The sequence below is a fragment of the Saimiri boliviensis genome, chromosome 2 (genome assembly GCF_048565385.1).
Source record: "Saimiri boliviensis isolate mSaiBol1 chromosome 2, mSaiBol1.pri, whole genome shotgun sequence".
NCBI lineage: Eukaryota > Metazoa > Chordata > Mammalia > Primates > Cebidae > Saimiri > Saimiri boliviensis.
The window spans coordinates 133,764,509-133,783,367 of NC_133450.1; the positions used below are offsets into that span (position 1 = coordinate 133,764,509).

The 18,859-nt window shown below is 39.9% G+C and overlaps 2 gene segments (V, D, J or C); both read right to left on the bottom strand.

Annotated features, from left to right (window-relative positions):
• The window catches only part of LOC104650424 (immunoglobulin heavy variable 3-23-like), a 97,428-nt gene that overhangs the window by 68,652 nt on the left and 9,917 nt on the right, over positions 1 to 18,859 (bottom strand).
• LOC101054271 (immunoglobulin heavy variable 3-72-like) lies at positions 7,644 to 8,350 on the bottom strand. The segment is given in 2 exon segments: positions 7,644 to 8,144; positions 8,248 to 8,350. Coding segments are annotated over 2 exon segments (547 nt in total).

The window sequence follows — 18,859 nt, forward strand, 5'->3', positions numbered from 1 at the left end:
ACACCTGCTGTTTTTATTTGTAGTAACAGCCGTTCTGACTGGTGGAAAATGCCGTATCATGTTGTTTCTAATTTACATGGATCAGATGTTTGGTGATGCTTTCTATATTTTTCTTATTTGTGTTGGCCACTTCTATGTCTTCTTTGAGAAATGTCTGGATTTTGCTCACTCTTTAAAGAAGTTATTTGTTATTTCTATTTGACTTATTTGAATGACTTGTAGATTCTGTATGTTAGTCCTTTGCAAGATGAATAGACTGCAGATTTTTTTTTACATTCTGCAGGTTGTTTGTTCACCATGTTCTGTTATTTATTTTGCTGGCAGATGATCTTTGGTTCAGTTAAGTCCTATTTATCGACCCTTGTTTTCATTGCATTTGCTTTTGAAGTCTTAGCCATATTTTATTTACCTAGGCCAATGTCCAGAAGAATTTTTAAGATTTTCTTCAAGTATTTTATATAGTTTTAGTTTTTAAATTTAAACATTTAATTCATATTCAGTTAATTTTTGTCTATGGTGATATAGAAGTCTCATTTTATTTTTCTACATAAGCCATCTGATTTTCCAGGCACCACTTACTGAATAGAGGGTTGTTTCTCCAGTGTATATTTTTGTCAGTGTTTTCAAAGTACAGTTCGTTTTTAGATATTTGGCTTTATTTCTGGGATCTCTGTTTTTTTTTCTACCAGTACCATGCTGTCTTTCTTATTATATTCATGTAGTATAATTTGAGCTCAGGGAATGTGGTGCTTCTAGCTTTGTTCTTTTAGCTTAGGATTGCTTCTGCTATTCAGTCTGTTTTTTGGTTCTATATGAATTTTAGGGTTTTTTTTCTAAATATGTAATCAATTATATTGGTTATTTGATAAAAATAGTGAATCTGTATAATGCTTTGGGCAGTGTGTTAGTCCATTTTGCATTGACATAAATTAAATTACCTGAGATCAAGTGATTTACAAAGAAAAGAGGTTTATTTGGCTTACAATTCTACACACTAAGTGAGAAGTGTGGCACCAGCATCTGCTTCTTGTGAGAGCCTCTGCAAGCTTACAATCGTGGTGGAAGGCAAAGGGGAACAACCTTATGTCAGACGGTGAGGGGTGTGAACATGAGAGCATACGAGGGTTGCCAGACTGTTTTGAAACGTCAGATCTCACAGCAGCTAAAACAGAAATAATTCCATAATTACAACGGGGTGGATACTAAGCCATTCCTGAAGTATGGTTTTCCATGGCTCCATACCTCCCAGTAAGATTCACCTCAAATACTGCGGAGCACATTTCGCCATGAGATTTGGAGGTGACAGTCATCTAAGCTATGTAGTTTTAATCTTTTGCCCCTGATCTTATGTCCTTCCTAGGTTACAAAATCATCTGTTTAAAACAGTTCCCCAAAAGCTTAACTTGGTCAAGACTCCAAGTAAAAATTCCAGTCTCTGTGAGTCTTAAGGCAACTTCCCTCCAGCTATGAGCTGGCAAAATGTTTTAAGGAGTCATTTACTCCCAAGGCACAACAGTGCCACAGGCATTGGGTAAATATCATCAATACAAAAGGAATAAATTGACCAAAGAAACAGCCAGCAGGCCCCTACACACCTAAAGCCTAGCAGGGCAGATATTAAATCTTAAAGCTACAAAATAATCTCACTTTACTTTATGTACTTCAACCAGGGCACACTGGGACAAATGGGGTCCCAAAAACTTCAGGCATCTCGTCCCTATATCTGGGCACAGCGTATGGGGCTACTTTCACAGGTTAAAGTCAAGTGCCAGAAGTTTTTCCAGGTTGAGAGTGCAAGCTGCCTTTGGCTCTAGCATTCAGTATCTCGAGGCTTGTGGCCACATTCCCACAGCTTTACTATGAAGTGTCCTAGTGGGGACTCTGAATGTGGGCTCCAACCCCATCTCTCCCCATCTTTGTTACTGACCTAGTAGAGGCTGTCTGTGGCGGCTCCAGTCCTGCAGCAGGCTTCTTCCTGGGTGTTCAGGGCCCTCTACAATCTTCTGAAATCCAGGCAGAAGCTGCCCAGCCTCCTTCCCTCTTGCATTCTGCATACCTGCCAGAATCCAGTTGTCTCAGCATCACTCACTGAGTACAGAGTGTTTTCCCCATTGCTTGTTTTGTCAGACTTTTCAAATATCAGATGGTTGTAGGTATGCGGCTTTATTTCTGTTTCCTACGTTGTTGCATTTTTTTCTGCGTGTCTGCCCTTGTTCCAGTATCAAGCTGTTTTCATTACTGTGATTTTATGTTGTAGTTTAAAGTCGGGTATCATGATCCCTCTGGCATAGGATTGCTTAGATTATTCAGGGTCTTTTTGGTTCCATATAAACTTTAGTATATATATATATATATATATATATATATATATATATATATATTAAATTCTGTGAAGAATGCTGGTGATAATTTTATAGAAAGAATATTGGTTGTGTAAGTTCCTTTGGGCAGTATGAATTTTTACACTATTGATTCTTCCAATGGTAAGCATAAAATGTGTTCCCATTTATTTGTGTCATTTATGACTTATTTCTTCTGTGTTTTATAGTTCACCTGGAAGGGATCTTTCACCTTGTTCGTTACCCCTATTTCCAGGCCCTTACTTGTTTGTGAATATTACAAGTAGGCTAGGACTGTGGTTTTAATTTCACTCTCAGCATGAATGTAGCTGGGCTATAGAAATGCTAGTGATTTTGTATATTGATTTTTGTATCCTGAGACATTACCAAAGTTGTAAGTTTATGTAGTCCAGAATTATTTTGGCAGAGTCTTCAGCATTTTCTGTGTATAGAATTATATAATCAGTTTGGACAGATACACTGACTTCTTTATCTGTTTGGATGTTGTGTTAGTCCATTCACACACTATAAAGAAGCACTGCTGCAGACTGGGTAATTTGTATGGATTTGTGATTGTCTCATGGTTCTGCAGACTGTCCAGGAAGTGTGGCTGGGGAGGCCTCAGGAACCAGACAATCATGACAGAAAGGGAAGCATCATGTCTCACATGGCTGGAGCAGGAGGAAGAGAGCAGTGCCACATATTTGAAACCAGACCTCCTGAGGGCTCTATCACAAGAACAGCACAAGAGAGGGAGACCCATTCCCATGATCTAATCACCTTTCACCAGGCACCAGCTCCAACACTGGGAATTACAATTTGCATAAAATTTGAGTGGTGACACTAATACGAACCATATCATCTGCCTTTTATTTTTGCTATTGCCTAGTTGCTCTCACTAGAATTTCCAGTACTATGTTCAATAGGAGGGGTGAGAGGGCATCTTCATCTTATTTCATTTCTAGAGTGTTTTGAGATTTTATTCATTTAGTATATTGCTGACTGTTGGTTTGTCATAGACGGTTCTTATTATTTTGGAAGTGCTTTTTTTTAATGCCTAGTCTGTTGAGGGTTTTTATTATGAGTGGGTGTTGGATCCTTTCAAAAGCTTTCTCAATATCCATTAAACGTGGTTTTTGCTTTTATTCTGTTTACATGGTGAATCAGTTACTGATTTGTGGATGTTGAATGAACCTTGCCTTAAAGCCCACTTGATCACGATGTGTTACATTTTAAAGTGCTTCTGGATCCTATTTGCTAGTATTTTGTTCAGAACTTTTAGGTCTATGTTCATCAGGAATATTCATCTGATGCTTTCTTTTTAAATTACGTGTCTTCCTGATTTTTAATGCCAAGAACACACAGTGAAGAAAGGGCAGTATCCTCAATAAATGATGGAAAAACTGAACATTTATATGCAAAAGAAATAAAATTAGACCTTCTCTAACACCATATACAAAAATCATCTAAAAATGAACATCACCTGAAGCCATAAACTCACAGACAACATGGAAAGAAAACTTCTTGTCACTGATTCAGAAATGACTTATTTGAATTTAATACCAAAAGCAAGCACAGGAAAGAAAAAGCTATGTGCGATTATATATCCAACAATAATTTCTATCCAAATGTATAAATAACCCATATAACTCAATAGCAAGTAACAAATGACCTGATAAAAAGGGAAAAAAACCTGGATAGATTTTTTTCAGAAGATGCACTCATGAAAAACAGAGCATAAAAACGTTCTCATTACTAATTTTCAGAGAAATTCAAATCCAAAGCATTATGAGATGTCACTTCACACCACTTAAAATGGCTATTGTCAGCAAGACAAAAGATAACAAATGTTGGCAAGAATGTGGGGAAAGAAAATCCTTTTATGGTGTGGTAGGATTGGTTATGCGATGTATTGAAAAATAAGGCTATCGTGTGATCTGGTGATCCCAGTTCTTGTTATATGTTCAGATGAAATAAAATTATGTCAAACGCATGTTTGTTGCAAGACTATTTATAATAGCTTAGATTTGTAAAAGAATTTAATGCCCATAGATTGATGAATATATAAAGAAAACATATATACGTAAAACTAAATTTTATTCAGCTTTGAAAAGAAGGAAATTCTAACATCTGCAACAACAATGATGGGCCTGAAGGACATGATGCTAAGTAGAATAAGCCAGATGCAGAAGACAAATCCTTCATGAACTCATTTATGTGTGGGATTTAAACTATCCAAGCTCTTGAAAGTAGAGAGTAGAATAGTGGGTCCCAAGACTTGTGAGGAGAGGGAACTTGTGTGATGTTGGTCAAAGCATACAGTCTAAGTTGCACAGGTGGGATGAGTTCTGGAGATCTAACATACAGCAATGTTCCTGTATTTAATACTGAATGGTACACATAATTTTTGGTAAAAGGGCAGATCTTGGATATTTTCATCACACACACACACACACACACACACACACACACACACACACACAGAGAGAGAGAGCACGTTTTTTAAAAAATAAAAGGGCTGAGTACAGTGGCTCATGTCTGTAATCCCAGCACTTTGGGAGGCCAAGGCGGGTGGATCTCTTGAGGTCAGGAGTTTGAGACCAGACTGCCAGACTGGCCAATATTATGGAACTCCATCTCCACTAAAAATACAAAAAAAAAAAAAAATTGCCAGGCATGGTGGTGGGCACCTGTAATCCCAGCTACTCTCAAGGCTGAGACAGAAGACTCTCTTGAAACCAGGAGACAGAGGTTGTAGTAAAGCCAGATTTCACCATGGAACTCCAGCCTGGGCCACAGAGCGAGATACTGTCTCAAAAAAAAGTAGCTCTGTGAGATGACAGATACCAAAATTACCTTAACCATGATGCACATTTTACAATGAGTATCTGATATGGTTTGCATCTGTGTCCTGGCCCAAATCTCGTGTTGTATGAGAATCCTCAGTCCTGAAGGTGGGACCTGGTGGGAGATGACTGGGTTGTGAGGTGGGTCTGTCATGAATGGTTTAGCATCAACTCCTAGTGCTGTTCTCATGACAGTGCATGAGTTCTCACAAGATCTGGTGGTCTAACAGTGTGTAGAAACCCCCTTCCCTTTCCTGTGGCTCCTGCTCTGGTCATGTGATGTGCCTGCTCCCCTTTGTCCTCTGCCATGATTCTAACTTTCCTGAGTCTCCCCAGAAGAAGCCGCTACACTTCCTGTACAGCCTGCAGAACCATGAGGCAATTAAACATCTTTTTTTTCCAAATTACTCAATCTCAGGGATTTTTTTACAGCAGTGTGAGAATGGACTAATACACCATCAAAACATCAGTTGGTGCACTGTTTTAAACCTATATATTTTAAAAAATATTTCATTTGCACATCAATAAAATTGAAAAAATTAAACTTACTTATAATAAATATATATATACCTTATATTTTCTCAATAAAAATGAGACAACATAGAAAAACTTACATTGAAGTAATTATAACAGCTTTGTTTACAATATTCAGAAAACTAGAGACAAATGTAGAGTCCACTGACAAAAGAATAGATCAATATATTGTTATGTTTTTAATTAATGGACTGACTCAGATATAAAATCTCTGTCCTTCCTCTCTTTCTCTGTCCATACATACATGAAGACTTCAAGGTTTCATATCACAGTCAATTCATTGATTCCATAAATGACACTATGTTGATCTAACTTCACACATTAAATAGCATGAATTAACCTTAAAAATAGCAAAGTAGCCCCTTTCCAAATAATGACTATAATATTTGATTCCATTTATATTAATTTCAAAACAGAAAAAAATGGATCTATAGTCTCAGAAATCAAAACATTTCCCCATGTAGGAGTTAAAAAGACCCGTGTTGGGGGATAGACTTGCTCTTCAGGCTACCTTAGGTGTTGGGGACAAGGATAGTCATGCTTGCCAGAAACTCCCTAATGACACATTTCAGATCTATTCATTTTTTATTATATGTAAATTTTATCTCATAAAAACAAAGAATAAATAAAATGTAGAATAGTTTAAATTCAGTAAATAATACAATTAACATTAAAACCCTATCCAAAATGTAAACACTATTATATGACTTAATAAAATGCATTCCAGTAAAACAACTAAAATTAAATAACAGAAATAAAAAACTTAAGGGTATCATCTGAAACTTAATAATTAATAAGCATACCTTTCATGGAGAAGAAAAAATAGTCAAGACTTGTGGAATATGTATTCTTTTTCTAATCAAATGTCATTAAATTATTTATACAATATTTTAACCTGTGTCATTAGTATAAATTATTATTATGTGTGATATTACAACTGAAAACTTTTAAAGAAAAAGAGATATTGCAAAGTACATGAACTAAATTGAATTCATTCTCAATGCTGGTCCACTATTTCACCTCAGTGTTCTAATAGTATGCTTGTTTTGAGTGGGATGTTGAAAAAAATAATTTTAAGAGTTAAATTAAAAGAATAATCTGTAGTAAAGAGACATCAGAATTCCATGACAGAAAAAAAGTTGAAAATATACAATGCATGTAAAGTCCTGAGAAGAAACCTTGAAGCATAAGAAAGGACTCATGTACAGTAGGTTGTAATATTTTTATGTTTAAAATTATTATGTTTCTGTTGTTTTGAAAAATTAAAGCAAAGCATGAGGAAATTAAGTGTTTTGTGCTTATCTGGTACAACAGCATGTTGAGAAAACCGAACAGCTCTGTAATCCTCAAGAGGTGGCCTCATTCAAGGAGACAGTTCGGTTTAAAAAATATACTATCAAAGTGTCACTGAAAATTGAGAAATTTTGGTGGTATCCCATATATTAATGGGGTACAAAGGTATGATATATGAATGCAATATGGAATAATCGATCGACCCAATTGACATATATATTACCTAAAGTCCTCGAATCTTTAACACTTTTGGTGACAAGAACATTTGAAATTTGTTCTTTGCTATTTCAAAATGAACAACACACAGTGTTTAAGGTCACAAGTAGACACTGAGTTATGTAAACCATACAGACAAGTTGAAACATCATTATGTTTAATTCTTTAGGACATATTATATAATTATGTCTATAGATGTAAGTTAATGTTCCCATAGCTATGTAGTTGCTGACATCAACAGATGTTGAAATAATTCTTCCTAATCATTTGGAACTATTCTTCCAGTTGCAAATGATCAGGAAGAATTATTTCTTGAAGGTATGTATTTTTTTTAAAAAAAGCACCCCACATATAAATGTAAAAAATTACTAAAACACAAATATCAATAAAAATGATAAATAAAGATAATAAAATATCACAACCTCATAAGACTTCCAAGCCCTGCATAAACAAAACCGCCACCTGCGCTGAGAAAGAAAACCTCCCCCTGCACCTGCTCCTGGGGCCTGCCCCGTCCTCGGTGGGTCCCGAGCGCCCCCTGGTGGCCGCGCGCCCCTGCAGGAAGTTTGTGTCCGGGCTCACACTGGCCTCCCCTCACTGTGTCTCTGGCACAGTAATACACGGCCGTGTCCTCGGTTTTCAGGCTGCTCGTTTGCAGATACAGCGTGTTCTTTGAATCATCTCTTGAGATGGTGAATCGGCCTTTCACAGACACGGCGTATTCTGTCGTGTAACTGTTAGCTTTGTTTCTAATACGGTCAACCCACTCCAGCCCCTTCCCTGGAGCCTGGCGGACCCAGTGCATGTAGTAGTAACTGAAGGTGAATCCGGAGGCCGCACAGGAGAGTCTCAGGGACCCCCCCAGGCTGGACCAAGCCTCCCCCAGACTCCACCAGCTGCACCTCACACTGGACACCTGCAAACACAGAGACACCTTTGTCATTAACTGCCACACACAACCACTGTTTCCCTCGCTCATGTCTACTCGCACTCAGTATCTCTAGTTCTCCATAAATCACCTTTAAAAATAGCAACAAGGAAAACCCAGCTCAGCCCAAACTCCATGGTGAGTCCTCTGTGTTCAGTGCTGATCCCTGAATACAAACACCTGGAAATTCTGGGGCTGGGACTCCTCTCCCAGAGCTTCAGGTTCAGAGCTGGGCTGGTTTTTATGAGCAGAGGGAGGGCCCTATTTGCATCTCTCCTTCTATATAGCAAGTTCTCGGGTGGGGCGGCTGAGGAGAGGGCAGGGCCCAGAGCAGATGAGAGTGTCCTGGAAAACATTGGCAGTAACCCTGTCTCTCAGGAAAGTATATCTTCAGATTATGTGATTGTGCCTTGATAATCATTTAGTACTCATCATCTTATTTTACTATGATTTGCAGAATATATTTAATTAGAGTGTCAAATGTTACATTTTTAGAGAAGATAAATTACACACAGAACAGAGCAGTTGCACAGTGTGTCCAATATCACACATCTGGACAGTTAGACTCAGTATCTGTGCCTTTGCCTCTAAACACTGGAGGAGACTGCTCCCCTAGACAGCTCCAGGGCAATGTGGGACATGCCTAGTGAGTTTTCAGGATGTCCCACCTGTCACAACCTTTTGTGATTTTGCTTCCCTAACGTTGGAGATGGGGCCCTGTGGTTGTATCATGGGAGCAGATTTATAATAAATGGTTTAATCACCATCCCCTTGCTATAATAGTAAATGGGATCTCATGAGATTTGGCTGTTTAACAGTGTGTAGCACCTCCGCCCTCACTCTTTCTTTGCTTCTGCTCCCACTGCATAAAGTGTCTGCTCCCTTTTTGCCTTTTGCTATCATTGTAATGTACCTGTGGACTCCCCAGAAGCTGAACAGATTCCATCGACATGTTTCCTCTACAGCCGGCAGAATCATGGATAAATTAAACCTCTTTTCTCTATAAATTACTCAGTTTCAGGTATTACTTACTAGTGATGAGAGACCAAACTAATAAATTGGACATCTTCCTCATTTCACCAGGGCCCCTTGCAGTCTGCAATCACCCATCTAAGGAGGAGGATGGTCCAGTCTCCATTGACACCATCGAGGCTGCCTCTGGCCCAGATGGTTTGTGATGGATGCCATTTCACTAATCTTGAGTTCAGGAAGTATAATGCCCTCCTCCACCATGCCTCATAGATGGAGAAGCCACCCTATGATCAACTCTCTCTACTTCTATCTCAACCTGTTTCTTAGTTTCAGCAATTCCCAGTGGGGAAATCGCACATTGTGGTGTGCCTCCTTATTTCAAGTGGGAAACTGTCTTGAGGGTCTAGCCTCTGCTGGTACAGTTGGCCCATTTTTTATCTTGGTGGTGGCCACCAGATGTGTGGAGAGGACTGGAACCCCCATGGACTTACCCCAATATTCATCCTCCTCCCCACTAGGGCTCTTTTTTTTTTAGATGGAGTCTCACTCTTGCTCTGGCTGAAGTGCAGTGGTATGATCTCAGCTCACTGCAACCTCCACCTCTAAGGTTCAAACAATTCTTTTTCCCCAGCCTCCTGAGTAGCTTGGACTATAGATGTGCACCACCATGCCCAGCTATTTTTTTTTTGTATTTTAATAGAGACAGGGTTTCACCTTGTTGCCCAGGATGGTTGCAAACTCCTGAACTCAGGCAATCCACCTAACTTGGCCCCCCAAGTTGCTGAGATTACAGGCCTGAGCCACCGTGTCCAGCCTAGAGCTCCTCAGGGGATCCTAGGTCTTAGGGCCCCATCAAAATTTAGTCATCATAGCCCTACCTAGTTCATGTGATGGTCAGAAATCCTTCAAATGTGCTCTCAACAAACCACCATCCCCAATTTACCATTCTGCTTATGCACCAGGACAGAAAGGTCTCTGATTAGTCTGAGCTAGTCAGGCATGTTTTTCTAGTAGCTCTTCTTGGGACTGACTAACTGTAGCTTAAACAGTAAGTACTGCCTTAGCAGTTGCTCAGAGTGCAGCCAGGAGAAAATAGCCATTTGCAAATGCAATAGCTCGGGCATCTGACTTGCACTTCGTAAGAGGCACCCTCTGTAGTGGTTCTTCCAGAACCTTCGGCATTTCTGCAGCATCCCCATACTCATGCACTCGGCCCCATCCATCACAGACAGCAGCTTTTGGGCCCCAAATAAAAATTCATAGCCTGTCCGGGATTTCTATAGGGGTCTCCTCTTTTTAGATTTCATTTTCTGGGTGCTCTTGAGATTTCTTTTTCTTTACCTTTGCCAGGTTTACTGGATGTCATGTCAAACCAATATTGACTCCAATAGGACTGGCATCATATACAATAGGCTAAAGAAATAAACCTAGATCAGTGAACAAGACATAGAGTTTATTGAGGTCTTTCACACAGTGTGGTTCAGGAACAGCAGGCTGGATGAGAAAACTACCATTTGACAAAATAAATAAATAATCTATTTGAATAATTGTCCTGAGAGATCATTGCTAGTATTAGATGGAAAATATGCGGCATTAAAGGTTGAATGAAATCCCTCTTCTAAGTCAATGTTTTGTAGGTAAAAGAAATCATGGAGTTACAAGGAAAAAATGCTGAGAGACCCTGAGGAAGACTTGCTTGACCAGATCAGGAATTACCAAAGTGTAAAAGGAAACCAGTCTCTCAGACTCCTGATGTCAAGCTGCCTCCACAGAGAACCCACGTAGACTGAGCTCCCAGTGGTGACCTCGGCGCCCCCTGGTGGTCCTGAGCAGCATCTGCCACGCAGTTCCCTCCTGTTTCCCTGCAGAGATTTTTGCGTCTGGGCTCACCCAGATATTCCCACTCCTGTGTCCCTCACTGCAGTACATGGCCTTGTCCTTGGCTTTCAGGTTGGTCGTTGTGAGGTGGACTGCCCTTGAAAGGGTGTCATTTGGGAATGTTAATTTATTTGTGCTCATGGAGAGTAACCCTGAGAACTCCCACTTGGTCACTCATGTTGCCACCCACACCAATCCCTGCTGTGAAGCCTGCTGGACCAAGCTCGTGCTGTAGCCAGTAAAAGTGCAATCAGGGGCTTTGCAGGAGAGTCTCAGTGAACTGCTGGGCTGTGCAATGTTTCCCCCTCTGACTCCACCAGCAAACTTCACACAGGAATCCTGTGAACAGAGAAAACAGACTGAGAACAGCCCCATGTGGAGCAGCCACAGCTGGACCTGATTCACAAAGGGCATTAATACTGAGGGTGATGAGAAGGAATCCAGACCAGGGCAGACCCCACGGTGTGGACAGAGAGGAAGGGCACAAACATGGGGTTGTCTCCTCACCAGGGCCTCAAGGAAGAGGGATGAGCCACCTTTCTTGAGGAGAGGAGGGGACACATTTCCATATCTTTCTTCTTGTGGTAAAGTGTGCACTGCCCAGCATTGCTCATCCATCCTCTGTGTCTCTATTTCAGGGAGGGCAGGGTCAAAGGATTCCTGGGTCCGGATCCACAGTGGTACTCTGCCTGTTGCTTTCTTATTCTCTAACGTGGACACTGTTCAGGTATCTTCATAGTAGCAAACATTATCAACAAATACGTCCAGTAAGAACCTAAAAATACATTTCCAGAGAAAATTGACACCTGTCTCTAATTGGTGCATTTTTAACTGCAAACTACAGTTCTTAACAATAAGGAAATATTAGACTACAATGAAAAAATAACAGATCTATACCTCGTCAGAGAGGGAGTTTATAGTTATCGTTATCTTGAGATCATTTTGCCACAAAACAGTTCAACATTGGATATACGTGCCTCTGTAAGGAAACAGTCCATGTGGAAACACGTGTACTTAGGTGAGTGAAGAGTTCACATGGAGACGTGTTTGCTTGTCTGAGGCAAGAGTCCACATGAGTAAATGTCTATTTTCTGAGGAAAGAGTAAATATAAGAACATATGTGGTAGTCTAAGGAAAGAGTCCATGTGGGGACAGGTGTGTTTGTCTGATGGAAGAATCCACATGAGTAAAGGTGTGTTTGTCTGTCAGAAGAGTCCACATGTTGAGAGGTGTGTGCACCCATCTGAGGGTAGATGCCCATTCAGGGACAGTGTATGCCTAAACTGAGCTGAAATTTAGGGAAAATCTATCTCAACCAACAAAATAAAAGAATCTTGTGGATTATTTGCTTGTCAGGAAGAAAAAGCCTGGGTCACATACAAAATTGATTTGTTTTAAATTAAATTAAAAGTCTTTAGTGAATGGTAACATCTTATATTATATGCAAATGAGTAAAATTACTTCATTCTTTGTTGTATGCATCACAAGACTTCCCGACCCTCATAAAATAAGTTATTAGATAATTTTACACAGTCTGCATTTAATCCTGGGGTAAATGAACCACTAAATATGTTTTGTAAATTGTATATATTTAGGTTTATATTTTCCATCACAAAAGCACATGCTTAGATAAATTGTGTAATGTCTCATATTGCATATCACTAAAAATACTTTTACTCTTCTTAAACAGTGACTTTTACACTTTTTTTTATACCCACACTCTGAATTCCTGGAATATTCTCTATATGTTTACTTGACTATAGTTTTGTTTTTTACATAATTTCAAATAAATCAAATTTTACAGTGTAATTGAAATGAATTCAGTGAAGAGAGTAGAACATGAAGTCGTTGAGCTAAGGAACTTTAAATTGCAAAGAAACCACACATAAGCACTCTATTCTAGTGGATAAATATGTTTCCAACCAGGTTACAGGTTTACATTTCTGATACTGCTATAGATATGTCCTGAAACTGTGCAGCTAAATAATAAAGTGGCATATGGTGGGATGGGATTTCTCACTTTGCAGTGGGTATTTACGGACATCATGGAAGGAAGGCTAGAAAGGCCCATGTGGTGACATAGTTGTGGGGAGAGACAAGTGTGTTCACATTTTTAATAAAGTTACAGAAGATTAGACACATAAATAGTTTTGATGTGTCCATAAACATGGGTTCATGTAAACAGGCGCATTTACTAGGCCAGTTGGTTGAGAGGTTCTACTAATACTTAAACCACATTAACAACAGCCATACTCAGTATCATCATTTTTTATTTTAATACTATTATTTAACATCAGAAACAAGCAATCTTTAGAAAAATTGCTGATTCTATGTACAAAAAGGTGATATAGAAAATGAGCTTAGAATTTATTGTAATACCAGGAAGCAGGGAAGTTTTCAAAAACAAGAATGAGGTGTGCTGTAAGGATGCAGGATCCAAACTAAATGGGCTCCCAGCAGCTGGTAAAGCTGTGGTGATTTCAACAATAAAATGAATAACGTAACATGGACCTTCTCCAGAGTGTGAAATACATATCCATAAACCAATATGGATATTAATAGATTATTAAATAAAAAATAATGGGAAGAACACATCTCCTTACAAAAGTATTCCAAATATGTTAGGTTGATAGTCCTCTAGTCAAGCAGGTGAAGCTTAAACACTCAGGAATTGATTGTGGACTGAGATTAGAGACATGGAGAAAAATAATTACTATTAGTGTATTTTATAATGAGGCTTCATGTATAATGCCACAGACATGATCTATGGGTGAATAAAATTTTACATGTTTTTAATCTAAATTTATACAAACACACACATATTTTTCTACAATACACACTGATAAGGGAGTAAAAGATAGCTACAGACTTGGAGAAAATACTTCCAAGTCACATATTCGTTAAATTAATTCTTTTAATTAGTTAAATTACTTTTATAATCAATATGCAAGTATAGTTACAACTAATCAAAAGAGAACAATGCAGCTAAAGTGAAGCAAATATCAGGAGAGGCATCCCATGAAAAATTACATGAAAAAATTTTAAATATAATTTTTTTTAATTAGGGAAATGCATTTAAATAAACATTAGATATCATTACTCATCTACTAGATTGGTTAAAATACACAATTCTTATAATGGTAAATGGCAATATGAATGTGGAAAAACAAGAACTATCATGCATTGACGGTGGGAATTCAAAATGCTACATACACAAAATGAGATTTTTTTGGCATTTTAAAAATACAAATAAAAGTAGAGTCAAAATGTGATTTGTGTGTGTGTTCCAAAATATTTACAAAATTGATTCAGAAATTGATGTTTACAAAGATACCTTCAGAGGAAGTTCTATATCAGCTTTATAAATTTGATTAATTCTCCAGTCACTGATATTTACTTACAGAATATCTGTTGTATGAAAAATGTCTGAAATAACTAAAATTTATCAAATACACATTTATATTGTTCCTTTTCTTTAATGACTTAATCTCATTTCCTAAGAAATTTTTCAATCTTATATTCTTTGTCATCTCCTCCACGTCAACACAGTTGCCTCCTCCCTGGGGTTTCTGACACTCTCAGGATGTGGTTTTCACACTGTGTCTCTCACACAGTTATACACGGCCGTGTCCTCAGATCTCAGGCTGCTCAGCTCCACGTAGGCTGTGCTTGTGGACGTGTCCCTGGTCATAGTGACTCTGCCCTGGAACTTCTGCACATACTTTGTGTTACCATTACCAAGGTTGATCCATCCCATTCATTCGAGCTCTTGTCCAGGGGCCTGTCGCACCCAGGGCATATAGTAACTAGTAAAGGTGTATCCAGAAGCCTTGCAAGAGACCTTCACTGAGGCCCCAGGCTTCTTCACCTCAGCCCCTGACTGCACCAGCTGCACCTGGGAATGGGCACCTGTGGGGAGGACACAGGAGTGGATAAAAACCTCCTTGGCTAGACTCAATCCCCTTCTCATCAGTGGGACTTAGGAGCCCCTTAACTGTAGCTGCGGCCACTAAGAAGAGGATCTTCCAGGTCCAGTACATGGTGAGGAGCTGAGCTCTCAGGGGATTCTCTAGAGGAGGGATGTGGTTGTTGGGTGATGCTCTCAGGGCACAGAACATATTTACCTCAGTGGATCTCGGGTTATTTACACATTCATGAGACAGAGCATTTCATAGCTCAAAGCCTGATCCATGATAAGAAAAGGAAGGTAAATAACACATGAGCCTTGCAAGAGTGAGATGCTGATGGTCCAAGCCCTAATGCTGCTTGAGAAAATACATGTCCTGCTCCATTTATAAACATCTGTGGCCAGAGGTCCTTTCACTGAAGAATAAAACCACACAGAACAGGCTCTTCACTGTGAACCTAAATCTGGTTAGCATAAAGACCACGTGGATCATTTTGGGACCTTCGCTCTCCATGACACTGAGGAGATACCTTAGCCCTATCCTGGACCCATCTGATACAAGCACAGCTCACTGGTGACTCTGAGAAAGTGACTGCTGATGTCCCATGTGAGTGTCCAGCAGGTCCTTCTGAGATCTGTTGGGCACTCCTGAGACAGTGTCTCCAGTACCTGCCTGGTGCCTGATCCCCCAGGATCTTTCAATAGAAACACTCTTGGTTTACAGATTTTCCCTGTGATGTGTGATTACAGCTGATTTTCTCATCTCACAGACAATAGGAATCACATGATGAAACCAGAGTTTGGAGTTCTTTATGAACTCACTGCACCCAAAATAATCATAAAGAAATTTATGTTTTGAATAATTTTAAGTTACGTTTGAACTCCATTTATTAGAATTTCATGGAGTATTTACATACTATCAGTTCATATCCATAGATCCTCACCTTTCCATATTGATTTCTGACTCACTAGGTCTCTGCACCTGCCACACTCTCAGATCCTCCACTGCCCTGTCATTCACACAATGTAGGCAACATTACCTGACAGTGAAATGTGAATTTTTTTTTTTTTTTTTTTTTTGAGACGGAGTTTCGCTCTTGTTACCCAGGCTGGAGTGCAATGGCGCGATCTCGGCTCACCACAACCTCCGCCTCCCAGGTTCGGGCAATTCTCCTGTCTCAGCCTCCTGAGTAGCTGGGATTACAGGCACGTGCCACCATGCCCAGCTAATTTTTTGTATTTTTAGTAGAGACGGGGTTTCACCATGTTGACCAGGATGGTCTCGATCTCTTGACCTTGTGATCCACCCGCCTCAGCCTCCCAAAGTGCTGGGATTACAGGCTTGAGCCACCGCGCCCGGCGAAATGTGAATTTTTTATAGGAATATAGTGACTCTCACAATTCTGCATCCACTGAATTAGTAAAACCATCCCTATTCATCATATTCTCACTATTAAGATATTTGTAATCCTAGAAGCTCAGTTTAAAAAATAGTTCTCAATGCCCCAAGTTACATGAATTGTTCCACTGAGGCAGGATATTTAATGTCACATCAGCAGCTTGTAGAACAGTTATTTTAGGCGGGGTTTTTTTTTTTTTGTTTGTTTTGTTTTTTGTTTTTTGTTTTTTTGTTTTTTTTTTCTGACTAAAGAAAACCAAGGCCCTGAGAGGAAACCTCCCTCCAGCTTCCTGCTCTGGGCTGGACCCTGTGCCGCGTGGCTCCTGAGCGCCCCCTCCAGCAAGCAGGTTCCTGTCAGGGCTCACAAAGCATTTTCCTCCAGAGTCTTTAGTCCAGCATAAAGTGGCCGTGTCCTGGTCTAGAATACTCTTTCAGCTACAACATCTGCTGCCAACACTTCTCTTGAAACAATTGATTAGCCTAACTAAACCTATTGAACTCTGCAGAAAGACCCAAAGAAAAGATTCTATGACACCCTTCTCTGAAGCTGCAGGTGCTTTGAATCAGCGGACACACAGTGAATACAGGAACTTGCAGGACTTTGGGAAGCCCCCGTTTCTTCATTAGGTTCTTGTAGTTGAACGTTGCATCTGAGAATACCTGCAGGTGCATGTACATTCAGATTACAGCCGTCTCTGTATCTTCTCTTCCAATAGCACACATTTTCCCTTCTTCCCAGCATCCCGCCTACAGAAGGTGCCTCCTGCACTGACACTAGGTCTAGGTTTATGCCTTTTTATCTCCTAGAAATCCAGTGTAAACAGGACACAAGTGGAGACTTGGGAAGTGCATGCAGTTCTTTATTTGCTCCTCTGCTAGGAACCCTGCAAGTGTCCCATGATAAAACAAACTGCAGTCATGAGGGAGTTGCCAAGACCTTGTCTTTACAGAATTGATATTAGAGGTTTCAGATGACTCTTCTGACCTTGTCTTGTTCTCTGCCATTCTCTTTCATTTTCCCTACGTTCTCCTCCTCAAATAGTCTGTGCATTGCCCGGCTTTCATCTTTAATCCAGAATAACCATACTGGTGAGAAGGCAATCTGTGCATCCTGGTAGTATTACATGTTGTTACAATTGAATCTTAATTAACTTAGTGGACTTCTTTCTCTGGAATGTGACCTATACACAGAGTCTCCAGAGACTAAACTGATGCTTTCCCTTTTCTGGCTGCAGCATTATAGGATCCTTACCCTATTGGCTAATTTGACCCATTTTCATGATGAAAGAAGGCTGCTGGGAGGGTCTGTAATGGAGACGGACAACCTTCCCCACATAGATAAGGTGCTAAAAATGTCCTTCCCCTGGATGGTCTATCTGGAGAAGTTTCTCTGTGTGTTTCTCAGAGTTTAGGTGTCTCGATGACTTTGCTATGAAATAATCTATCTCAATTCTCACCCAAAGAACTTGGAGGTTCCTGGAGCAAAAAAAACACAAAAGTGTGGAGTGTGGGGTCTCCAGGATTTCACACCCTCACACTAGGTCAGACCAGCCCTCTGTGTTTATGCAGTTCAGATTTATATACAACAAACCACACAGCTAGGCTCAGCTAAATTGTCACATGCTCATTTAAACACACCGGGGCAGCAGCTGAGTGTAATAATCACATTGAACCCAGAGAAACCTGGGTCCAATCCACTGTTTATTGTAGCTCAGAGCAGCATCACTGATTCACCTGAGCAGACATTTATTCCTTGAAACAGCTTCACTACCAAGTATCCTAAAGGGTTACTATAAAGCTGCTGTGGGGCTGGACTTCTTCCTATCAGCCTGTCATGGAGGGTGTTTAGAATAATGTAGACCTTTATACTTAGGTGCTAATCATTCCCAGAGTTGTTGGAATGGCTGGCAGCCCCAATCCTGTTTCTCCCCTCCACTCACCTGAATGTCTTCAAGAACCACATGAACCTTAGGACTCCTTTTTTCATGGATGACTCTGAGGATTGTCAATCTGCTTTGTGCCACAATCAGAGGCAGCTAATGGAGGATTCTCAGTCCACTAATAGGTTGAGCCCATAACAGAGGACACATATCCTAGAGTGGCCAATTCATGTCCATGCCAATCAACATCTAATTGAAGGGGAAGGATTTTCAGTGCATTTGAGTGTAACATCTTCATAATTCTTGTTAATAGAGCTACAACCTGAATCATGTGCAGAAGAGGTGAGCTCATGGTTAGAAGAAAGCTGCCTCCCCCAGGCAAGTCAGTCTCTTTAACTAAAGCACCTAAAACGTGATGTCCTGAGACCTCATGAAAATTCATTTCCTGTAGTAGAGAAACAGGAAAGGCATTCTCAAAGCATTGGAAGAAAACTCATCAGAAATTCTATCAACACAGCAGTCAAATTCCAGTAAATCAATCCTTGGGTTTATGTTTTACAACTCAAGAAGCGATAAAGAAATCTATGTAATTGGAAGACTACTCCAACAGAGGAAATTTTGTCCTATTTAAGTAATAGACCAGTATTCACTCACACTCTCCTTTGAG